Raw genomic sequence first — 21,327 nt, forward strand, 5'->3', positions numbered from 1 at the left:
CTGAAAGGCAGTCATACAGCTGAAAAATCCAGTTAGCAGAATCCACATACAACTTAGCAGCACACATCGTTTGGTGGTTTTATGTCTCGGGTACTGCTATTCTTTATATGCTCTGCATGCCGTCCCTTCTAATACAGCTGCGTTATGTGATAGGTTCTATTATCATTACCATTTATGTGTGCGGAAACTGGGAAAAGATGGTCTAAGCTGCTCAATATAGGAGGTGACACGGCTGCGATTTAAACCTACACAGTGGCTTCAGAGTCCTTGTTTTTAAGCCTCATGTTGGGGAAGACCAACTGAATGTGCCATTGACAGTTACACACACACACACACACACACACACACACACACACACACACACACACACTGTCTAGGAACTTCCAAACCCTGGGTTGTTGATGCTTGTAGGGGCATGAAAGACATACACTAGAGAAGAGTGCTAGTAAGAGTTGAGAGGGATGGATTCTAGAGTCTGCTTGTCCTGTTAGCTGTACCTGCCAGCTCACAGCCGTGGGGAGGACCTCTGAGGTGAAGGAGGCAACAGCAGTTAGGATGGATTAGGCAAACAGTAAGGGGTTCACCAGTAGTTTAAGGGAGTTGTGGATGGAGGAGATAAAATCTTCAATGAAGTTGATTCTGACAGCATCCCAAAGGCTTGGAGCTACCTTGGTCTGCTTTGTCACAACCGGAAGAATCATGGAGACACACAAGAGGTTAGGCCAGATGCAAGGCAGATAAAAGATCCTCTGGGCCCAGAGTTCTCAAACAGCGTTGAGCCTCAAAAGAAGGGGAGAGAAACTGGTTCCAGATGAATATACTTATGCTACAGCTCCAGAAGGTCTAATTGAGGAATCTTCACTTCAGGAATAATGTGCAGGCGGTTTGCTGATACTCCATTAGATCATATGCGAAGTGTGACTGGCTGTGTGGACCTGATAGACAAGGCACCAGTGGGCACAGGCAAGCCCCAAGTCTAATAGAATGGTGCATCTAGGAACATAAATCTTTGGGCTGTACCATGATAGGCTTGAATCTTTGTGGGCTCTATCTGCCTGCTGTCTATGCTGTTGCTACAGGTTAAATGGCTACAATATTAGGCTGGAACCATTTCAATTGCCTTCTGATAGTCTATAGTCTCCATGTCTGCTCTTGCTGCTTCAGGATGTAATAGTTTGAGTTCTTAAGACCAAGCTGTCTCTCTCCCTTTAAAGGAAGCACTATCTAGCTTCCAAGTAGTCTTGATCACTAAGAACTCTGGTTATCATTTTGGGCAATAAACCTTTGTTGGAACCAGCTTCCTAAAGAGTTGGTACCAGGGCAGGGATCAAAGTACCCAGGTCCTCCTGGGAAAGGATAGTACCCCTACCCTACAAATTGGTATTAGTCAAGATTGCAAGCTATCTTAGCTACTTTTGCATTACTGTGACAAAACATGATTACTAAGGTAACTTATAAAATAAAGCATTTAATTTGGGACTCACAGCTCTAGAAGGTTAGTCTATGACCATCATGGTACGGACCCGGGAGTAAGCAGACATGGTACTGGAACAGTTGCTGAGAGCTTACATCTGATCCACACCATGATGCGGAAAGCCTAGGGGTAGCATGGGCTTTTGAAACCTCAAAGCCTGTGCCTGAAGATACTCCTTTTCCAACAAGGCCACACCTCCTAGCCATTCCTAAATAGTTATACCAACTGAGGACCAAGTATTCCAATGTATGGGCCCATGAGGGTCATTATCATCTAAACCATGACAGAGGCCAAAGTAGAAATAAATGAGGGCCGTGAGTTATTGGAAGGTCTTTTTTGTATGAATGCTTGAGGACTAAGTAGGACTAAATCCTCTTTATGTTAAGAGGACAGATACTAGGGTGGTAGAGACACACGAGCATCTCAGAGCTGCTGATGCTTTCACTCCCTCAGGAAACTCCATTTCACAAAGGTTAATATCTAGCTCATGCAGCCTCTGCTGCACGCACGCGCGCACACACACAAACATACAAATGTAGCTCAGACTCTTTTCATTCCTGAGTACCAGGCCCTGGAAAAGTGCTACTGTAAGCACTGTATTAGCAGTGACTTATAAAACCACTGCCCGGAGAAGCACACGTATGTGAAGAGGGAGCCAGCATCTCATTTGCTGGAGGAAGGCACTAGTGAACTGTCTCTTCATTCCCTTTTTTTTTTTTTTTTTGGTTCTTTTTTTCCGGAGCTGGGGACCGAACCCAGGGCCTTGCGCTTCCTAGGTAAGCGCTCTACCACTGAGCTAAATCCCCAGCCCCTCTTCATTCCCTTTTATCTTTCTTGATCTAGATAAAGTCTGCAAAGGCCACAAACTTACGAATTGATTAGGCAGTTCCAGATCAATGGAAAGGATCTTCTGGATAGTGATTACACGTTATATTGATGCAAAGACTCCACTTTTTCTTTTCAAAAAGCAGCTCAAGGCCAGGGTGAAAAGATAGAAGATCTGATGAAACCAGTTCCAAGATACTGTCCAAAACTTCGGTTTTATAGAAGGCTTTGGTGTGAAGCTCAGAGAGCTCCTTTGCTGGCAAATCCTCAATACCAAGGCTGCTAACTGTCACTACTGTTAACTACAGGATGGTTCATAGTATATCGGTAGGTAGTTACCTTTATTTGCTTCAAAAATATGAGTCAGATTCTAGTAGAATGAGGTTGGTTGGAAAGGGAATTCTTTGTAATATTAGGCATGTAGTAGGAGGGTAGAGAGTTGCTGGTAGCCAAACCCTGAAATCAAACTCTGATATGGGTTCTATAAAAGTCTAATTTCAGCCGCAGGTGGCATATACACAAAGGGGAAATGTAAGTTTACCAGGCCTGATTCAGCTGCACAAGCAGTTACACCCACTGGACCAAGGACTGAGAGGTTGCTAAGATGCCCTGAGTAGAATCTAGTGTGGATATGATAAATGACTTTTATCACTTACATGCCAGGATCTTTGATATATTCTTTAATGCAATTATCACACTGAATCCTTATAATCCTATGAAGCAGGTAATATTACTACCTACAATTTATGAGGACGTGGAGGCACAATGCAGCTCAGGTGGGCTGTGCATTCTTAGGTGCTGTGGTCGGAATAGATGGAACATGGATTCACTCTGATAGTGTCTTCCCCAGTTCTGTAAGCACTGCAAGAACACACCTTCTCCGTTGGAGGATAGGGGAGAGTACAGTAGGAACAAAGCATGCCTTGGCTGGTTGTTCTGGTGGCCAGCTCAATAGTTTTGTTATGGAGAAGCTGGTCCTTATTGGCTGGATAAATATCAATAGGACTGTCTGTCTGCTCACTGATTTCCAATGGTAATGCGCTTATTCTGCAGGTGCCAGCATGGGAAAGGACTGAGTGACAAGGGACAAGGACATGCCATCCATGGATGAAATACGGTGTCTGGCTTTGCTGAGGAGACAACATGGCTGAATTGGCATACCAGTCTCCTTTTTACGCTGTTATCTACATGTTGGTAAGGCTAGAACTGAGGAGGGACAGGTGGAGGAGGATGGTTGGCTGCTGGGGTGAAAAGTTCTGCTACGTACAGCTCTTTATAGTACAGTCACTTTCATCCCCTTCCTCTGATGCATAAAATGATGCGGCTATCGGGACTCCCAGGCCTTGCAGCTTGAACTTAACTGGCTAGTAAGTCTGGGCCAGAGGCCTCCCTCTACACAGGCCTGCAGAGCTTGCCAGCTTCTGGCTCTGTCATTCACTGCCCCCAAGTGGAACACTCAGGAAACAACATCATCCAGCATAATCAGCTAGACATTGATCCCCTTTTCCAAGAAAGGAGGCACAGAGAGAGGCTCAGTGGGCCGGGTGGAAGCCTGCAGTGTCATGCAGTCAGAGGGCAGAAGCACAGCTGAGCTGTCCGTGTGGGTTTTAAGGGCAAGGTCAGATCAGGATGAAGGAAGGCATTGCGAGCGGAAGTGCAGAACCAGACAGAGGCAAGGCACAGCAGTGAGGTGAAAGGATGAGGATTGGCTGAAGGGACTACCCCAAGGCCAGTGTTAAGAAGTTGAGTTACTGTCTTGTGGCAGGTTCTAATAATCCTCGACTTGTTTGCAAGAGTAGGGGGAGTTCCATTTCAAGAATATCTGGATGTGACAAAGTGACTTCCTAATGGACTGACTTCATGAGGAAGCAGGCAGCCTGGCAGGCCCCTCCCTTGCTAGCAGGCAACACTCCCACTCCTGTCACACTCATCTGTGACTGCAGCCCAGAGAAGCCCTGAACTCCTGCCTCAGCCTCCCAAATAGCTGAGATTACTGGTTTGTGCTGCCAGGGGCGACTTTCCCTGGTGAAAAGTGACAGGGTCCCACTCAGCAATTCTGGTAAACAAAGCCCTTCATGAGTTTCCCACACTTCTGCTCTTTGGAGTGTTGATTTTCACATCTTATTTTACGCTGCTCTGTCTCTGTAATGTTGCTATAGCTTTCTGATAGACCTTTCCTCTACGTCTTTGGCTGTCTGGCCCAGCCCCTTTCACCCTCTTAAGTGTTCACCTAACCCCCTTCCTGACCTTCACAGGACCTCTGAAGTGTCTCTGCAGTCCTGTTTCTCAACCATTTTTCTCATTATTGTGCCTGGCTCCCACTCAAGGATCCCTTTAAGATAGCTTTTCTTAATCACTTTCTTCTGCCATGAAATTTTAATATCACAGATACACTGTGCGTCTGTTTATATACTGAGTCCCTTTGGAGTTAAATTGTTAAATTTAAATGTTAAATTATGATAACATTTAAAGTTATTTCACCTTCAGTAATGAGGTTTTGCTCCTCTGGGCCATCATCACTTACATGGCAAATGTATGCAGAACAGGCTCAAACATGGCTACTCCAGCATGTCTTTTTGAGGCTCATTTCCACCCTTGGTTTCTATGGTAAAAGTCATTCTTGAGACTTTTCCCATCTTTCTGGCTATTCCTTCTCAAAATTCTATCATGGACTTTTCCTCTTCCATCTCTGCGTGTGCGTGTGTGTGTGTGTGTGTGTGTGTGTGTGTGTGTGTGTGTGTGTGTGTGTGTATGTGCACACATGTGCATGTGTGCACGTACATGTGTGGGTGTGCATGTGTGTATTGTGCACATGGAGATGAAATCCCCAGACTTGGTAACCACATGTTTTATATTGACATAAACCTCAGTTTCCACCTTCCCTTTAATAACTGCCATCCCACAAGGCTCAGTATTTGTTGTATCTCCTACTTCCAGGACAGCTGGTCTAGTTCCTTGTTTTTAATAACTACCCATGATGCTATTGAGTCGAAGGCTGTCATTCCATTGAAGATGACTCCCCTTAGCTCCAGCCTCTTGCTGATGTTTTAAGTATGGTCTACAGACTAGAGATGGGCAGCACTGCTGTGAGTTTCTGCCAATGTAGATTCCCAGGTCCTATCCCAGACCTCTTGAACCAGAGTTTGCATTTTCACACGCTCCCAAGATATTCTGTATGCACACTAAAGATAGACAAGGCCAGGGTGGGTTCCTATTACCAGCTCTCTAACAGATGCCATTAATAAGCTATAAACCCATCAATCCTCATGTGCACTTGCTGATACCCTAACTCAGCAGATGCAGCAGTCACCTATACACAAAGTCCATGCCACCCACCTCTTCTATGTCATTCATGTCTAATTGCTCACCTTTCTATCTGCTCTGCCACTAACAGTCCCTGACTGTGTTTCCTCTTCTGTGCTGATCACTACTGCTCCCATCTGCTCTTAGGTGCATTAGCATGGCAAGACCTTCCCCCTGTCCCTGCTCGCAGCCTCTCTTCCCTGGATTCACCTGCCAACTACAGGTAGAATGGGCTTCTGAGATACAAGTCTGACAGAGATACTTACTTTTGGCTCCATTCCTTTCAATAATTCTTCAGTGTTTAGGTGGGGGTTCTTAGCCTAAGTGATAGTTCTTAGCCTGGGACCCAGACAAGGTTTTAGGAAACTTAAACTATGAGGGAAATTTTGGGTTGTATACATTTTCTAAGGACAAAGAAACAGCTTTCACTGAATTTTCTGAGATGTTCAAGGACAAAGACAGTTAAGAACCACTGGAAAAAAATGAGCAAGCTTGACAGAGTCCAAGCTATTTAGTTTGGCATATAAAGACCATTCCAGGCCTTATCCCTGGCCACCTGTCTATAGGAGCCCACGCTTTCAGGTTTACGAACGCTCTCAGCAGCCCCACCACTCTTCCATCCCTGCTTATGCACACATGGTTCCTGCAGTAACTCAGGGCTGGCGCATACCTCCTATGTGGTAGAGCCTGGATTTACATCTAGGTCTTATTTCAGAGGTTTTTGGGCGTTCCTTTCTACAGAGGCATGACATTTTGCATTACGACATAGTACTCAAAAGTGTACCCAAGCCCCACACAAAACAAAGTTCATGCAATTCTCATACACAGATCTCACATAGCTGTCCTAGACAGCACACATGACTTTATCTATAAACATATCATTGTTGCAGTCCACTCAGCTATTAAAATGCTCCGTTAATGAGTTGCTGCCATCCATATCAACAACACCACACTAGTCTGTGGCTGATACAGGGAGTTCTTCTTACCCAGGAGCAGCAGTGGAAAGGTTTGGGATTTCCTAGGATTTCAAAAGCTATGAAATGTGTTTCATAGTGAACTGACCACTTACTATCAATCTCAACTCAAGCGACCCTCAGAATTATGCACTAACACTCAGCCCATCCATCCATTCATTTTGAGTCTCCTAGATCATCAGATACATCACCTAGCAACTCAATGCTAATTTATCAGAGTAAGGTTACAGGTCATGTATAAAATGCGGGTCGTAAAACGAGCACACAAAGTAAAAGAACACCAATATGGCAAGCTAATTCATAGTTGAAAAGGAATAAAATAAGCAAGGGCCATGATTTTTAAGTGTAGCTCACAAGAGACTATTGTGAATACTGAGTTGATTGAAGAGAAACTCACAGGAAAACAGATACTCCTGAATACACTGGCCAAAATCAGCTCTTAATAACCACTGTGCAAGAATCTTAAGAATTCAACATACCACCTTGAAATACCATGCAATTTTGTTTAAAAAAATAGATCCTAATCAAACTACACCAATCCCTGGCATGTCGTTTGTTGGGGGAACTAATATATAGTTTTACCAAGAACGCAATCTTAAGAAATAAGACAAAAGAAATGTATGATTCTCATCATCCCTACAGCATCCTAATTATCCACCTAGCGAGACTGCTCATTCAGTATGCACTCCACAATCCTCCCACCTTTAAATGAAGATTTCTTCCCATTTTATGTGTGTGGGTGTTTTGTCTGCATGTGCTGGAGCCAGTGGAGGTCAGAAAAGGACATCATATCCCCTGTAACTAGAGTTAGGGACAGTTTTGGGCCATCATGTGGGTGCTGGGAACTGAATCTGGATCTTCTACAAGAACAGCAAGTACTCTTAATCGTTGAGCCATCTTTCCAGCCCCTCCTTTTTAAAGATACAGTCTCAATATGTAGCTTAGGCTGATCTCAAACCTGCATTCCTCTTGCCTCTGCCTCCCAAATTCTGGGACTATAGGAATGTACTGCCATGTTACGTTTCAGTACTAAGTGACTGTCCAATCTCGCTTCCCTTGAATAGTAAGAACTTCCTATATGCCTGTTTCCTTCACCTATGACAGACAGCAAGAGCTTAGTGTCTGTAAACTGAATGCTTTCAATAGTATCTATTTCGGTAGAAGAACTACTGAAATCCTTTACCAAGTTCTCACCCCACCAGAGAAAATGTCCTTTTCTTTAGTATGAATCACAAAACTTTGTAATGTTGTCTTGACTTCCCTTCAGACTGACCATTTCACTGCTTCGAGTTCTCCAGATGCACCATACTTTTCTGCTGCTATAGTGGTGTCAACCCTTCTCCTGGGCAATTTCTACCCTACCAGGTGAGAAAGCATGACTCCTCCCTCGTTACATACCACCTTGCACACGATTACAAGCATACACTCACTCACTATACCATATCATCATTGCCTCCCATTTACAGAAATAATATAAATGCATCAGAGAAAATAGAGGAAACAGAAAAAAGACATGTGTATATGCATACAAATTTTAAGGGGCTTAATAACTTATGTAAGTTTTAAATTTTATCTTATACACAAGCATATAAAATATATAACCATACCACATGTGTAAAGCCAACAATTTTGGCTGTATTTTAAGTTTTTTCAATTGTACAGAAATCTTGCACGAGTGTAATCTAAGTAAGTGAATGTATGTTAAGAGCTAGCCACTATTTAACAAACCTCTGATGTTATATGAAGGACATTTTTCCTAATTCTGCCATCACCCAACTACCAATTTTGCTTTTTTGAGACAAGGTCTCCCTATGTAACTCTGGCTGGCCTGAAACTTACTATGTAAACCAGGCTAGCCTCGAACTCACAGAGATCTGCCTACCCTGTGGGATTAAAGACTTGCACATCACACCTGGCTCTGACCACCATTTTTAATGGTTATATAACATCCCAGGGAGAAGGGATACTATGTAACCATTCTAGTTACTATTGAATGTTTAGCTCTCCCTCCTGTTGCCTTGAGATGTTATAAGTAACATCTCAAGTATCATCATCATATATACACTTACCATTTTTTGTATTAGTTTCATTAGAATAGATTATCAAGAACCATCTCAAACTTGACAGGAAGGAAAATATATATTTCAGTTTCTCTATGTGATGTTAAATATTTTTTACTGTTTGTTGTGTATTTGCGTCTATTTATGAAACTATCCGTGTTAAACTAATTAGAATACAGAGTTTAACTCCCGGTTATATCCACCCCATTTCTTGCTTCTTTTTAGTTTGTTAAATTTCAGCTATAACAGCAGTTATCATCTCAGTACAAAACCTTTGTAAAAAAGCAAAATTATTATTCATTTTTAAATCACGAGCTAGGCGTGGTGGCACATGCTTGCAGTTGGCAGCACTGAAAAGCAGAAGCAGAACAATCACTGCTACTTTGAAGCCAGCAGTGAGTCCCATGCCAGCCAGGGCCACAAAGTGAGATGATGTCTCAAAATCAAAGAAACCCCTGCTGCTGTACAGTGACCAGTGGACTGATTCCCACTGTTTTCCTCCTGTGTGTGAGAAAGTAATTACAATGAGCATATTAGTTTAAATATCACTTTTAAAACATTTTATTCAGGGCTGAAGAGATAGCTCAGCCATTAAGAACACTGTCTACTCTTCCAAAGGCTCTGGGTTCAGTTCCCAGGACCCACATTGTAGCTCACAACTGGATCTGACACCTTCACATAGACATGCATGCAGTTAAATCACCAATGTACATAAAATAAAAATAAATAAATTATTAAATACATTTTATTCTTGAAATATCCTATAATTTTCATAATCACCATTACATGTAATAGCATAAGAGCTCGCGATATATGTAACTCAGTGGTGAAGTGTGTAGGAGGCTTTGGGTCCAGTCCTTAGAAAAGAATACAGCGAGACAAAGCAAAAATTAGAACATGCATACTATTTCATGGACTAAACTCACCATTCCTTTATTCCCTGACTGCTAGATGTACGATTTTTTTTTTACATTCTTTCAAATACAGGCTAAAAAGGGTTTTGTGCATTAGATCTGTCTACCTGTAGTACTGGGAACAGAAGGCAAGGTTTCACACTCACACGGTCTACTACTGACCTATATCCCCAGCACTGAGTCGATGTTTTGTTTGTTTGTTTGTTTGTTTTTTGGCTGGTTTTTCAAGACAGGGTTTCTCTGTGAAGATCAGGCTAGCCTTAAACTCAAGAGATCCACCTGCCTCTAGGATTAAAGGCTTGTACTACCACCGCCTGACCTTGGCTCCAAGTTGTTTTAATTCGCATTTTAATTAGTAATGAACATTTTCTCACATCTTCAAATTGCACTTATACTCTCTTATAAACTGTCTATTCATATTCTTTTGTCACATTTCTTTTTATACATTATGAAGCCTGTGGCCTTAAATCATACAGATCTATCACACTTTGTCATATTTATGTTACATGGGCTTTGCCAGTCTGTCATTATCTTTTATTCTTAATGTGGCTTAGAAGCTTGTATGTTATATTAGTCACATTTGATCTTTTTCCTGGAGACTATTTCCTACTACTTCCTAAACTTAGAAATCTAGTCCTTGTTAGGAGCTTGATAGATAGTCACCCATCCCAGTTTTAGAACCTCTTTTCTTTATATTTGACTCTTCCCTCCAACTGACACTGTTTTAGTTTATGACAGGAAATGAAAATATCAACGCTACAAGCTGTCACATGAGTTAATGAACAGCCCTTTCTATTTCCACCACACATTCTTTTGAAAAATCACTTTCTCCAATGCAAATTAGATCTAAGAAATTCTCGCTCCAGGCATGGTGTGTTCACTTAGCACTCAGGAGGCTGAGGCAGGAGGACTATAAGCTTTAGGGCAGTTTTGGCTATACCCATCAACAAAAAATGTGTTTGTCTTATATAAGCAACATAAATAGGCATTGATCCCCCATTGAAACTCCTGTCCGACATGGAGTCTTAAGTAATAACTGAACACTGTGTCTTAACATTCTTCAGTCTTCCATATATGATTAAGTGTTGATCATGAGTATAAAAACAAAGTAGAAAGGCTGCATCTTGCACAACTTTGATTGCTCTCCACTTTCATTTATTGAGGTAGGGTCTATTAAATCTAGAGCTCACCAATTCTGGGTAGTGTAAGTTATCCAGTTTGCCCTGGGAATCGCTGGTGTCTCTGACTCTTTAGCGCTGGTGTTACTGGAAGCCCCAATACCTGCCTAGCTTCTACCTGGGTTCTGTGGATCTGCTGTGATTCCCATGCACAGCAAGCTCTTTACATGCTAAGCTATCCCTCCAGTCCCCCTTTCCATTTTCATTTCCCATCTGGGACCTCCATACTGCTTCTCAGCTATGAATTCCTATCTGTCCGGGCTTCATTCAAAATAGAACCAATCTCTCTTAAAGTTCTTAAAGCTTTCCTTTCCTCCAAACCATGGAGAAACTATGCCCATGTAAGACTCTGAAGACATGGAAGAGTGAAGAATAGCCCTTAAAAATGATCTTTCCTCAAAATTCATGGAGGCATACTTCACATATTATAAAATTTGAAAGTGATCATTTGGTGAAGGAAAATATCAGTATAGATTTACTAACTAGTAAAGAGATTCCAGTAGAAATGCCTCTTTGAAATCAAAGTATATTACCAAATGCATGGATAAAATACTAAACAGTGTACCACTTTAGGGCATGTAAAGACGAAATACCTGTGTTATAACAGTTGGCTGCCAGCAGGTGGCACTTGATGCACAGCAAAGTATGGAGGAAAAGCTACTACAGGAAATGCCAGTAAACAGTAAGTCTCCATACAGGAAGCTGTTAAGTGCAGAAACTGGAGGAGGAAGGTAGAATTAGTCTGTATAGCATGACCCCAGGGGCAGTTTGTTCAACAGTCTGTGGTGGGGAAGGAATAATGCTCTATCCTTTCTAGGTTCTTGGATGAATGAGTTGGCATAAAAAATTTAACGGGAGAAAAGTAATTGTACACACACACACACACACACACACACACACACACACACACACACACACACACAAATCTTATTAACAAGACTGAATACAAGATAGCATCCTGAGCTACTGAATTGGGCATTCTGGGGGATGGTGGAGACAAATGACAGGAGCATGAGAGGCGAGAACAATCTGGCAGGGAATAAAAATGCTTTGGAGTCTCTCTCTTCCTCCTAGATACTGTTGCTGTGTGCTCTACCCTCTTGCACAGAGCAACAGTATCTTGTGTACCAACTGACTCACTGGACTTGGCCAGCCTGCCTATATTCACAATGAGAGAAAAGGAAGAAAAGGAGGAATTTGGTCAAAGCCCAGCCTAGCCAGGAAGACAGCTAACCCGTACTTTCACAATATATCTCCTATGAACTTACACAGAATGGGTCTCTCTGAGGGTCATGCTACATTAGGCCAGTGTGTTCATTATTCTACTTTGATATCCCAAATATTTAGTAGCATAAGTCCTTTAGCAAAGTTTCCAAAAATCCCTTATTTAACTTTCAAATGTAGTGATATACTGTACCATCCCCAAGATTGGGTTATTTCCTCAAAATAGAATTGTAAGAAGACTATTACCAAGTCAACAAGTATGAACGTATTTCCCACTTTTAATCCTACAAAAGTTTTTGAGAAGCTAATTACAAAAGAACCCTGACAACACCTGAATGCTTTCAAAATAAGATTTTTTTTTCATTTGTGTGGGGGAAATATACTTGGCTTCGATTTCCTTATGTCATCACTAAAGATAAGAAACTTGTTAATCAATGCTGGATTAAGGAATAAATGGGATCTATGAATCTGTGTATATCTGGGAGGTCTAAATAGAGAGTGAGATTACAGTGAAGAGAATAGGACATAGAAACTTGATGGGCAGCTTAGGGCAGGGATCCCTAAAGCAGCCATTCCAGGAATGTCAAATGCTAAAAGGGAGCTCTGGTTCCTTATCTCTTCCCAAATGAGCACCCTTGCCTGTGTGTGGATGTGAGCAGAACTCCAGGCCAGACACTAAGAGCATCTGGCAGACAGCTTTGGAACTGGATCTCTGCATTCCCATGATGGAAATGGGATTTACCCAGTCCTCCCTTGCACCCTATCTCCTAAACAATGCCTGGACAACATCTTTAGAGCAGAGGCTGTTAGGATACCTGGAGGAGATAAGAAATCAGAATCTAAGTTAACAGGCCAAGCTACTCAAAACAGAAGAGTTAATGAAGCAAGTCCAAGAGCCCACCTAAAGGCATGCTAAATAGATGGGGGGACAATTAATTACATCCTTAAGGAGAAGACGTACTTTTCCTCCCCAGAAGCCACCCCACTACACACACACACACACCTGCAATACAACCGCTTTTCGAGCCTTGGCTGGGTTAAGCCTGCTTGCTTTTCTGAATGCTGTAGAAAATTATAAAAAAAACATTTATAATCAATCAATCAACCAATCTCTCTAAGTATTCTCGGCTTTCTTACCCTTCATTGTCTCTGATGTTATTTCTACCTGACTTCCAACCAACCCCTCATTTCTGTTATGTGGTGACTTACAAAAGGTATGTTTCCCTCCTCTTTTTCAGCCCCCCTGGTAGCTACCAAAATTTACAGCTTGCCTGCCCTAAGGGTTTCCTTTTAAAGACTGTTATAATTGTTATTGTCCTTGAGCTTATTCTATTTAGACAGAATCTCACTACGCAGTGACTAGAACTAAGAGACCTGCCTGCCTCTGTCGCCTGAGTGCTAAGAGTAAAAACGTGTCACTATGCCTAACCTGAATCTATTCTTTTTTCTATTGGATATTTATTTACATTTCAAATGTCATCTCCTTTCCTGGTTGCCCATCCATAAACACCTTATGCTATCCCCTCCTCCTTCTTCTATGAGGGTGTTCCCCTACCCAACCACCCACCCCTTCCTGCCTCCCTACCCTAACATCCCCCTACACTGGGGGGGTCCAGCCTTGGAAGGACTAAGAGCTTCTTATCCTACTGATGCCCAACAAGGCCATCCTCTGCTACATATGTAGCTGGAGCCATGGGTCTGTCCATGTGTAGTCTTTGGGTAGTGGTTTAGTCCCTGGGAGCTCTGGTTGGTTGGTATTGTTGTTCTTATGGGGTTGTATGCCCCTTCAGTTCCTTCAATCCTTTCTCTAATTCCTCCAACAGGGGTCTCATTCTCAGTTCAGTGGTTGGCTACGAGCATCCACTTCTGTATTTGTCATGCTCTGGCAGAAATCCTGGGAGACAACTATATCAGGCTCCTGTCAGCTTGCACTTCTTAGCATCAGCAATACTGTCTGGGTTTGGTGGCTGCATATGGGCTGGATCCCCAGGTGGGGCAATCTCTGGATGGCCTTTCCTTCAGTCTCTGCTCCACTGTTTGTCCCTGTATTTCCTCCTGTGAGTGTTTTGTTCCCCCTTCTAAGAAGGACTGAAGCATCCACACTTTGGTTGTCCTTCTTGAGCTTCATGTGGTCTTGTGTAATTCGAGCTTTTGGGCTAATATTCACTTATCAATGAGTGCATACTATGTTTTGTGTGTGTGTGTGTGTGTGTGTGTGTGTGTGTGTGTGTGTGTGTGTGACTGGATTACCTCACTCAGGATGATATTTTCTAGTTCCATCCATTTGCCTATGAATTTCATAAAGTCATTGATTTTGATAGCTGAGTAATATTCCATTGTGTAGATGTACCACATTTTCTGTATCCATTCCTCTGTTGAAGGGCATCTGGGTTCTTTCCAGCTTCTGGCTATTATAAATAAGGCTGCGATGAACATAGTGGAGCACGTGTCTTTTTTATATGTTGGGGCATCTTTTGGGTATATGCCAAAGAGAGGTATAGTTGGATCCTCAGGCAGTTCAATGTCCAATTTTCTGAGGATCCTCCAGACTGATTTCCAGAATGGTTTTACCAGTCTGCAATCCCACCAACAATGGAGGAGTGTTCCTCTTTCTCCATATCCTCGTCAGCATCTGCTGTTGCCTGAGTTTTTGATCTTAGCCATTCTCACTGGTGTGAGGTGAAATCTCAGGGTTGTTTTGATTTGCATTTCCTTGATAACTAAAGATGTTGGACATTTCTTTAGGTATTTCTCAGTCATTTGCTATTCCTCAGTTGAGAATTCTTTGTTTAGCTCTGTACCCCATTTTTTTTTCTTTTTTTCAGGGCTGGGGATCGAACCCAGGACCTTGCGCTTCCTAGGCAAGTGCTCTACCACTGAGCCAAATCACCAACCCCTCTGTACCCCATTTTTAATAGGGTTATTTGCTTCTCTGGGGTCTAACTTCTTGAGTTCTTTGTATATTTTGTATATAAGTCCTCTATTGGATGAAGGATTGGTAAAGATCTTTCCCAATCTGTTGTCATTTTTGTCCTATTGACAGTATCCTTTGCATTACAGAAGCTTTGCAATTTTATGAGGTCCCATTTGTTGATTCTTGATCTTAGAGCATAAGCCATTATTGTTTTGTTCAAGAAATTTTACCCAGTGCCCATTGTGTTTGAGATTCTTCCCCACTTTTTCTTCTATTAGTTTGAGTGTATCTGGTTTGATGTGGAGGTCCTTGATCCACTTGGACTTGAGCTTTGTACAGGGTGATAAGCATGGATCGATCTGTATTCTTCTGCATGTTGACCTCCAGTTGAACCAGCACCATTTGCTGAAAATGCTGTCTTTTTTCTATTGGATGGTTTTAGCTCCTTTGTCAAAAATCAAGTGACCATAGGTGTGTGCGTTCATTTCTGGGTCTTCAATTCTATTCCACTGGTCTATCTGTCTGTTCCTGTGCCAATACCCTGCAGTTTTTATCACTATTGCTCTGTAATACTGCTTGAGTTCAGGGATAGTGATTCCCCTGAAGTCCTTTTATTGTTGAGGATAGTTTTAGCTATCTTGGGTTTTTTGTTATTCCAGATGAATCTGCAAAATGCTATAACTCTATGAAGAATAGAGTTGGAATTTTGATGGGGATTTCATTGAATCTGGAGATTGCTTTCGGTGAAATGGCCATTTTTATTATATTAATCCTGCCAATCCATGAGCATGGGAGATCTTTCCATCTTCTGAGATCTTCAATTTTTTTCTTCAGAGACTTGAAGTTCTTGCCTGAGTCTATTCTTAAATTCTTTAATTACTTGGATTAAAAACCTAAGAGGAGATCCCAATTTGCCCAGTAACAAGGGACAATCCAGATTGGGCTTCCCCAAAATTTCTAGCAACAATAGCAGGTCATGCCTAGCTTCATGTAAGCTTATAAGCCTGTAGTCCCACTTCACAGAGGTCCTAGGGGTGTCAAGAACATCTTGGAATTCAGACCAGAGTTAGGTCAATCCCCCCAAAGTCTGTCTTTTCCATTCACCACAAGTCTGCCTGTTTCTAGACAGAATTAGCTAAATTGAAATTTGTACTAAACAGTGAATGATATGTGGGTACCGTTAAAGTTGCATGCAGCCAGCCAGCCATGACTGATACCACTAGAATATAAGGCAGTTAGCTGGGAAAAGGTGGAGAGAAGTAGGAAGGTCTGAAACTGACCCAGGCCCCAGCAGACCTTTTGCAGTGGTCAGAAACTAGGGAAATGGCAGCACACTTGCCAGAGCAAAGCTTCCCAGGGACACCATAGGACTTCCTTACTCCATATGCCCAAAGGACAGAAGCCCTGGATAGAGAGAAACTTGTTCTTCTCTTCATTCTTCAGCTTTAATAAGAAAAGCTCTTGTTTTAGCTTTAAACTTTCAAAAGTCAAACAAAAACTAACAAAAGCAGGCTAGTCTCTTTGTTTAAGACCATGCACAATCATTACTAAAATATCAGTTTTCTACTGCCTGATTAGTAGATTCGAGATATTTAGTTTTACAAGGCCTCCTTTGGCTAGGAAACTTGTCCATTTCAAAAAGAATACCATATTCTTATGTAAATGTGTATATGTTAAAATTGTTCAGCCTTTCAGTCTGAAAGAGTCAAATGCTCTTTTGTTTTCACTGAAGATCAAGGCCTTGGTTGGCTGCACACACTGGCAGTTACTAAGACAACTGCTGTCTTTCACCCAGCTGGCGTCCTTCCCTAACAAGTAGTAAGTTCTAACACAGCCATTGAGATTCCAGATGTAGAATAAGACCTTGTAGTTCTTGTTGGACAGAGTAGAAAGGTATACACACACATACACACGAAAACTCCAAAAGGCCTTCTCTAAGCAAAGACTATGTAAGAAGAGCCACTTTTTTTCCTTAAAGAGAGATCCATGTTATCACTTTCCCTGGATAGAGTAATGTAAGACTCCTTGATTGTTCTGAAGTTTTTCTTCTATGTCTATTCTTACCAATTGCCTACTTGCTAAAAACCTCCTTTCTTGGGCCAGAGAGATGGCTCAGTGGTTAAGAGCACCGACTGTTCTTTCAGAGGTCCTGAGTTCAATTCCCAGCAACTATATGGTGGTTAAATAACCATCTGTAATGGGACTTGGCGTCCTCTTCTGGTGTGTCTGAAGACAGTTACAGTGAACTCATGTATATATACCTCTCCCAAGACTTTTATGATTAACTTCTCCACACTGCAATTCTATTTGTCTTACATATTACACATATCCCTTAATATCATAATTTATATTGTCCTCTGGTTATTCCGATTCTGTTCCTATTTCTAGAGCCAAGACCCCAAGATAGGGAATTTCCAAGGAACGCGTAGACTCTTTAGCTATATACTCTTCTCTGTCCCTTTAATGATGAAGAAACTTAGGACACTGGGAGGTTTAGCCAAGTTTTCAGGAAACAACATACAACTCCAATGCCTTGACTTTCAGTTGAGTGCTTTCCACTATAGTAGGCCATTTATCTTCACTCGCATGTTTTCAGAACACTTTGTAAAATGCTAGTCACACTGATGCCTTAAGTGTCAGGATAACAGGTATAGAGCCTTCTATAACTCAGACTGACTGAAGAACGTGTCAGAAAGCAGATAGGTTGTTTTCTTACTTCTTTGCATGATGCCACCCTCCAGACCAGTTAATGGCTACTTTACACTTCCCGTCAATCAGGCACTGGGCAGCTGTGATTGTACCTCCTCCTATAGCTGCTGCATAGTCAAATATCCCTTCTGTGGCTGGGCAGTCATAACCTGGGGACAAAACCAAGGAAGTCTGTTAAAGGTGGTCTGGAGAAGGCAGAATAGGTTGAGGTATGACAACAGCACGGCCTACTAAGAATCTTCTGAGTTGACCTCCGCTCCAATGGAGACAGACACATCTCCAATGACAGACACATCTCCAGTGTTCAGGAGGGAAGACTTAGAAAGGATTAAGTGTCCAAGAGGAACTTCTCAGATCCCACCAGCAGTCAATCAAGGCCTGAGAGGTGATGTATTTTGCCAATCGTCACATAGACCCAGGCCTTGAACCAGTCTCTTGATTCCCAATCTAGTGTCCCTCTATGAAGCCCCGAGGTTTCTCTGAAACAGGGGGTACTTAACCTTGTTGCTGTCACCATTACAAGCTATCCTGTGAGGAGGTATATGGTCTATGAGCTGCGAGTTGGCCATCCCTGCTCTAGACTATGCTGTTGACAATTCATTGTGGATTTTTTTCCTAATACATCTGTTAATGAAAGATAAGGTAGGAAACTTAGCCAGAATATAAATATTTACTTAATGCCATGCATGGTGATATCTTTAATCCCAGAACTTGGAAGACAGAGACCAGTTTCCAGCCAGCCATGGCTACAATAGTGAGACCCTGTTCCAAAAAATAAAACTAAAAAAGACCCAAACCAACTAAATATATATTTAAAATACATGATATCAGGGCAGCTGGCTTTGCATATATATAGCCAGAGTAGACCTAAGTGCTGGCATTAGGATTGCAGCATCGAAAGGATTCTTCTCTTCGAGGCTCATCATTTCAGTTATGGTTGACTTACACAGTGTACAAAACAGGACCAAACCACGGGATTAAAATGAACGATTGGGGCTAGGAATAGAGCTAGTACCTGGTTAGCATATTTAAAGCCAAGTTCCATCTTCAGTAACATACAGATAAGTGTGTACATACACACACATACACACCAGTTATAGTATTTTTTAATTAAAAGATATTGGGCTGGAGAGATGACTCAGCAGTTAAGAGCACTGGCTGCTCTTCTAGAGGTCCTGGGTTCAATTCTGAGAATACACTTGGAAGCTCTCAACCATCTATAACTTCAGTTCCAAGGGACCTAAGGCCTCTTATGACCTCTACTTGCACTGTATGCACGTGGTGCACATACATACATCCAGGCGTACCTGGATACACATAAAATTGAAAATAAAGATTAACAAAAAAAGAAATGAAGTGTTTCTGGTTAGGGAGGTAGCTCAGTCAGCCCAATGCCTGCCATCTAGGTAGGAGGCATGGGGTCTACTAACACAACACTGAAGGAGTGAAGACAGGTAGAGCATTGGAGGTCACTGGCCAGCCAACCTAGTCAAAATGGTAAGGTTGAATGTCATTGAGAAACTCTGTCTCAAAATAAAGTGTAGACTGATTAAAGAAGACACCCAGTGTTGACCTTTAGTTCCACTTATGTACTAGCAGACACATGCACACTGCCACACACAAATATACATACATATCCTATACATATGCATAAAGAGACAGACATAAGTAACATAACTACAGGCAGGGGGTGGGAGTGATGACTATTGATCTTCCACTGTTGCCTGAGGAAACCATACCTAGTCCATATTCTATGGAGTCTGGATGGTCCTCATCCCCTTCTTGGCTGACCTTCTGGAGATGTTGAAGATAGGCATCAGTGTGGAAGGTGGCCATCTCCTCCATGGAGGCCACTTTGGGCTTCACTATCCTAATAATAATGGAACAACAGATACATGAGTCAGACCCATAGTACACAAGGTGCAGGAAACAGCAGCCAACAGTGTGAAAGGAGAAGACAACTCCCCGCTTCTGGTCCCCGTGAGCTGAAGTCATCAAGACACTCTGTCCCCCACTGCACTGGTTAGCCTTCGCTCCTTCCATCTATGCCACTGACCCCACCAAGGAGAGGCAAGAGGACAGAGCCTCCTTTTGAGATTTTAGGTAAGGGAACACAGCTGAAAACAATTATATTTACCTCAAACAGATAACCATGGATCAAGGTCCCTAGTTTAGCCACATTGAACTTACTAACCCGGGGAGACAGCAAGATGGCTCAGTGGGTGAAAGACCCAGACACTAAGCCTGACGACCTGGGTTGAATCCCTGGAACCCATATGGTGAAGGAGAGGACTGACTGCCCTCTCACTTCCACATGTGCTCTATGGCCCACACATCCCTCTAAATAAATGAATAGACACATAAATAAATTATAAAAGTTTAAAAATTTGGAAGAATTCTGGGGCTGGAAAGATGGCTCAGGGTTTAAGAAAACTTGCTGCTCTTGCAAAGCACTGGGGTTCATTTCCCAGCGCCCACATGGTGACTTACAACCATGCGCAATTCCAGTTTCACATCTGAGTTCCTCATCTGATCTGCGTAAGTACCAGGTACACACAAAGGCAAATATTTATACACATAAATACGCACGCACGCGCGTAAAACACTCATATACATAAAACAAGCAAATAGAAAGCTGTATTTTTAAAAGACTGAAATATAAAGTTGACTCTGTGAGTTACATCTCCTGTGGCAAACTGGCAAAGCTATTTCCATTTAAATCTGCTGCTGCTTGGTCTGGGTAATCCTTTCAGCGAGATGGTTAGTACTAAACCTTGTGTCCCTAACCCTGTGTATCTTTATTTTAACAGGCAGCTCGGCTATCAAATAGTCAGAATTTGGAGCCAGAGAACTGAATTCCTTTCCTAACTCTATACTTCCTGGTTCTGTAACTTCAGGTAAGCTGACGTTTCTGAATCTCAGCTTTCTCACTTATAAAATGAGTCAACTTAGTGGACCTTATGTAGAAATGGGATGATAACACATAACAAAGTTCTTGGACAACTATCATCAATATTAGTATAAAAAGTAGGGAAATTGGACTTTAGATTGGGGGTATAGCTCAGACATACAAAATCTACATGTAAAAGGCTGTATGGTTGATTCCCACCCTCCTCCAAACATATAAAGGTAACGTATTAGAGAGGGCAGCAAATATCTCTACTCATAGCACTTGAGAGTGTGAGGCCAGCCTGGGTTACATTTCAAGCTCCAGATCAAACTGAGTTCTATAAGACCCTGACTCAAAAAAAGAGAAGTCAAATATAAAAAGGTTTTATTTATTGGGGTGTATGGTATGATCATGCATGCATGGGGGTTTGCAAGTCTGTACATGTACAGAGGCCAGAGAAGGATGTCACATGTTCTGCTCTATAATTCTCATGCATATACACTTGAGCCAAGAGTCCTTCGTTGAATGTGAACATGGATTTAGATTGGTAATCAGCAAGCCCCAGCAAGGATTCTGACTCTTGTCTACCCCTGCCAAGACATTGAGTTTACAGGTATGTATGACAAAACCTTTCCTGTGGATTCTGGGGAACTTGGGTCCTAGTGCTTGCACAACAAGTGTTTTTACTTTCTATGCCATCTCCCCAACGTCCACTAATATAGAAAGTTTCTGTTAGTTGGTCTCTTACATCTATCTCCCAGAGGAAAGATAGACAGAGCAAATGCCTGGGACCTCACAGTAAAGGGCAAAAAGAGTGAGAATAAAGGAAGTGAGTTCCATGGGAGTTTTGGCTTCTAAAATG

At 42.1% G+C, this 21,327-nt stretch overlaps 1 protein-coding gene across 5 annotated transcripts in view; it reads right to left on the reverse strand.

Annotated features, from left to right (window-relative positions):
- Positions 1–21,327, reverse strand: part of Hdac8 (histone deacetylase 8) — a 207,613-nt gene that overhangs the window by 183,200 nt on the left and 3,086 nt on the right. For all 5 annotated transcript variants that reach the window (NM_001126373.2, XM_087600346.1, XM_087600344.1 and 2 more), the window contains exons 3-4: positions 19,315–19,445; positions 17,583–17,724 (exon numbers count right to left, since the gene is read on the reverse strand). In NM_001126373.2, the coding sequence (NP_001119845.2) occupies positions 17,583–17,724; positions 19,315–19,445 (273 nt within the window). The remainder of the gene's footprint in view (positions 1–17,582; positions 17,725–19,314; positions 19,446–21,327) is intronic.

Source organism: Rattus norvegicus, chromosome X, assembly GCF_021556685.1.
Source record: "Rattus norvegicus strain SHRSP/BbbUtx chromosome X, alternate assembly SHRSP_T2T, whole genome shotgun sequence".
Classification (NCBI taxonomy): domain Eukaryota; kingdom Metazoa; phylum Chordata; class Mammalia; order Rodentia; family Muridae; genus Rattus; species Rattus norvegicus.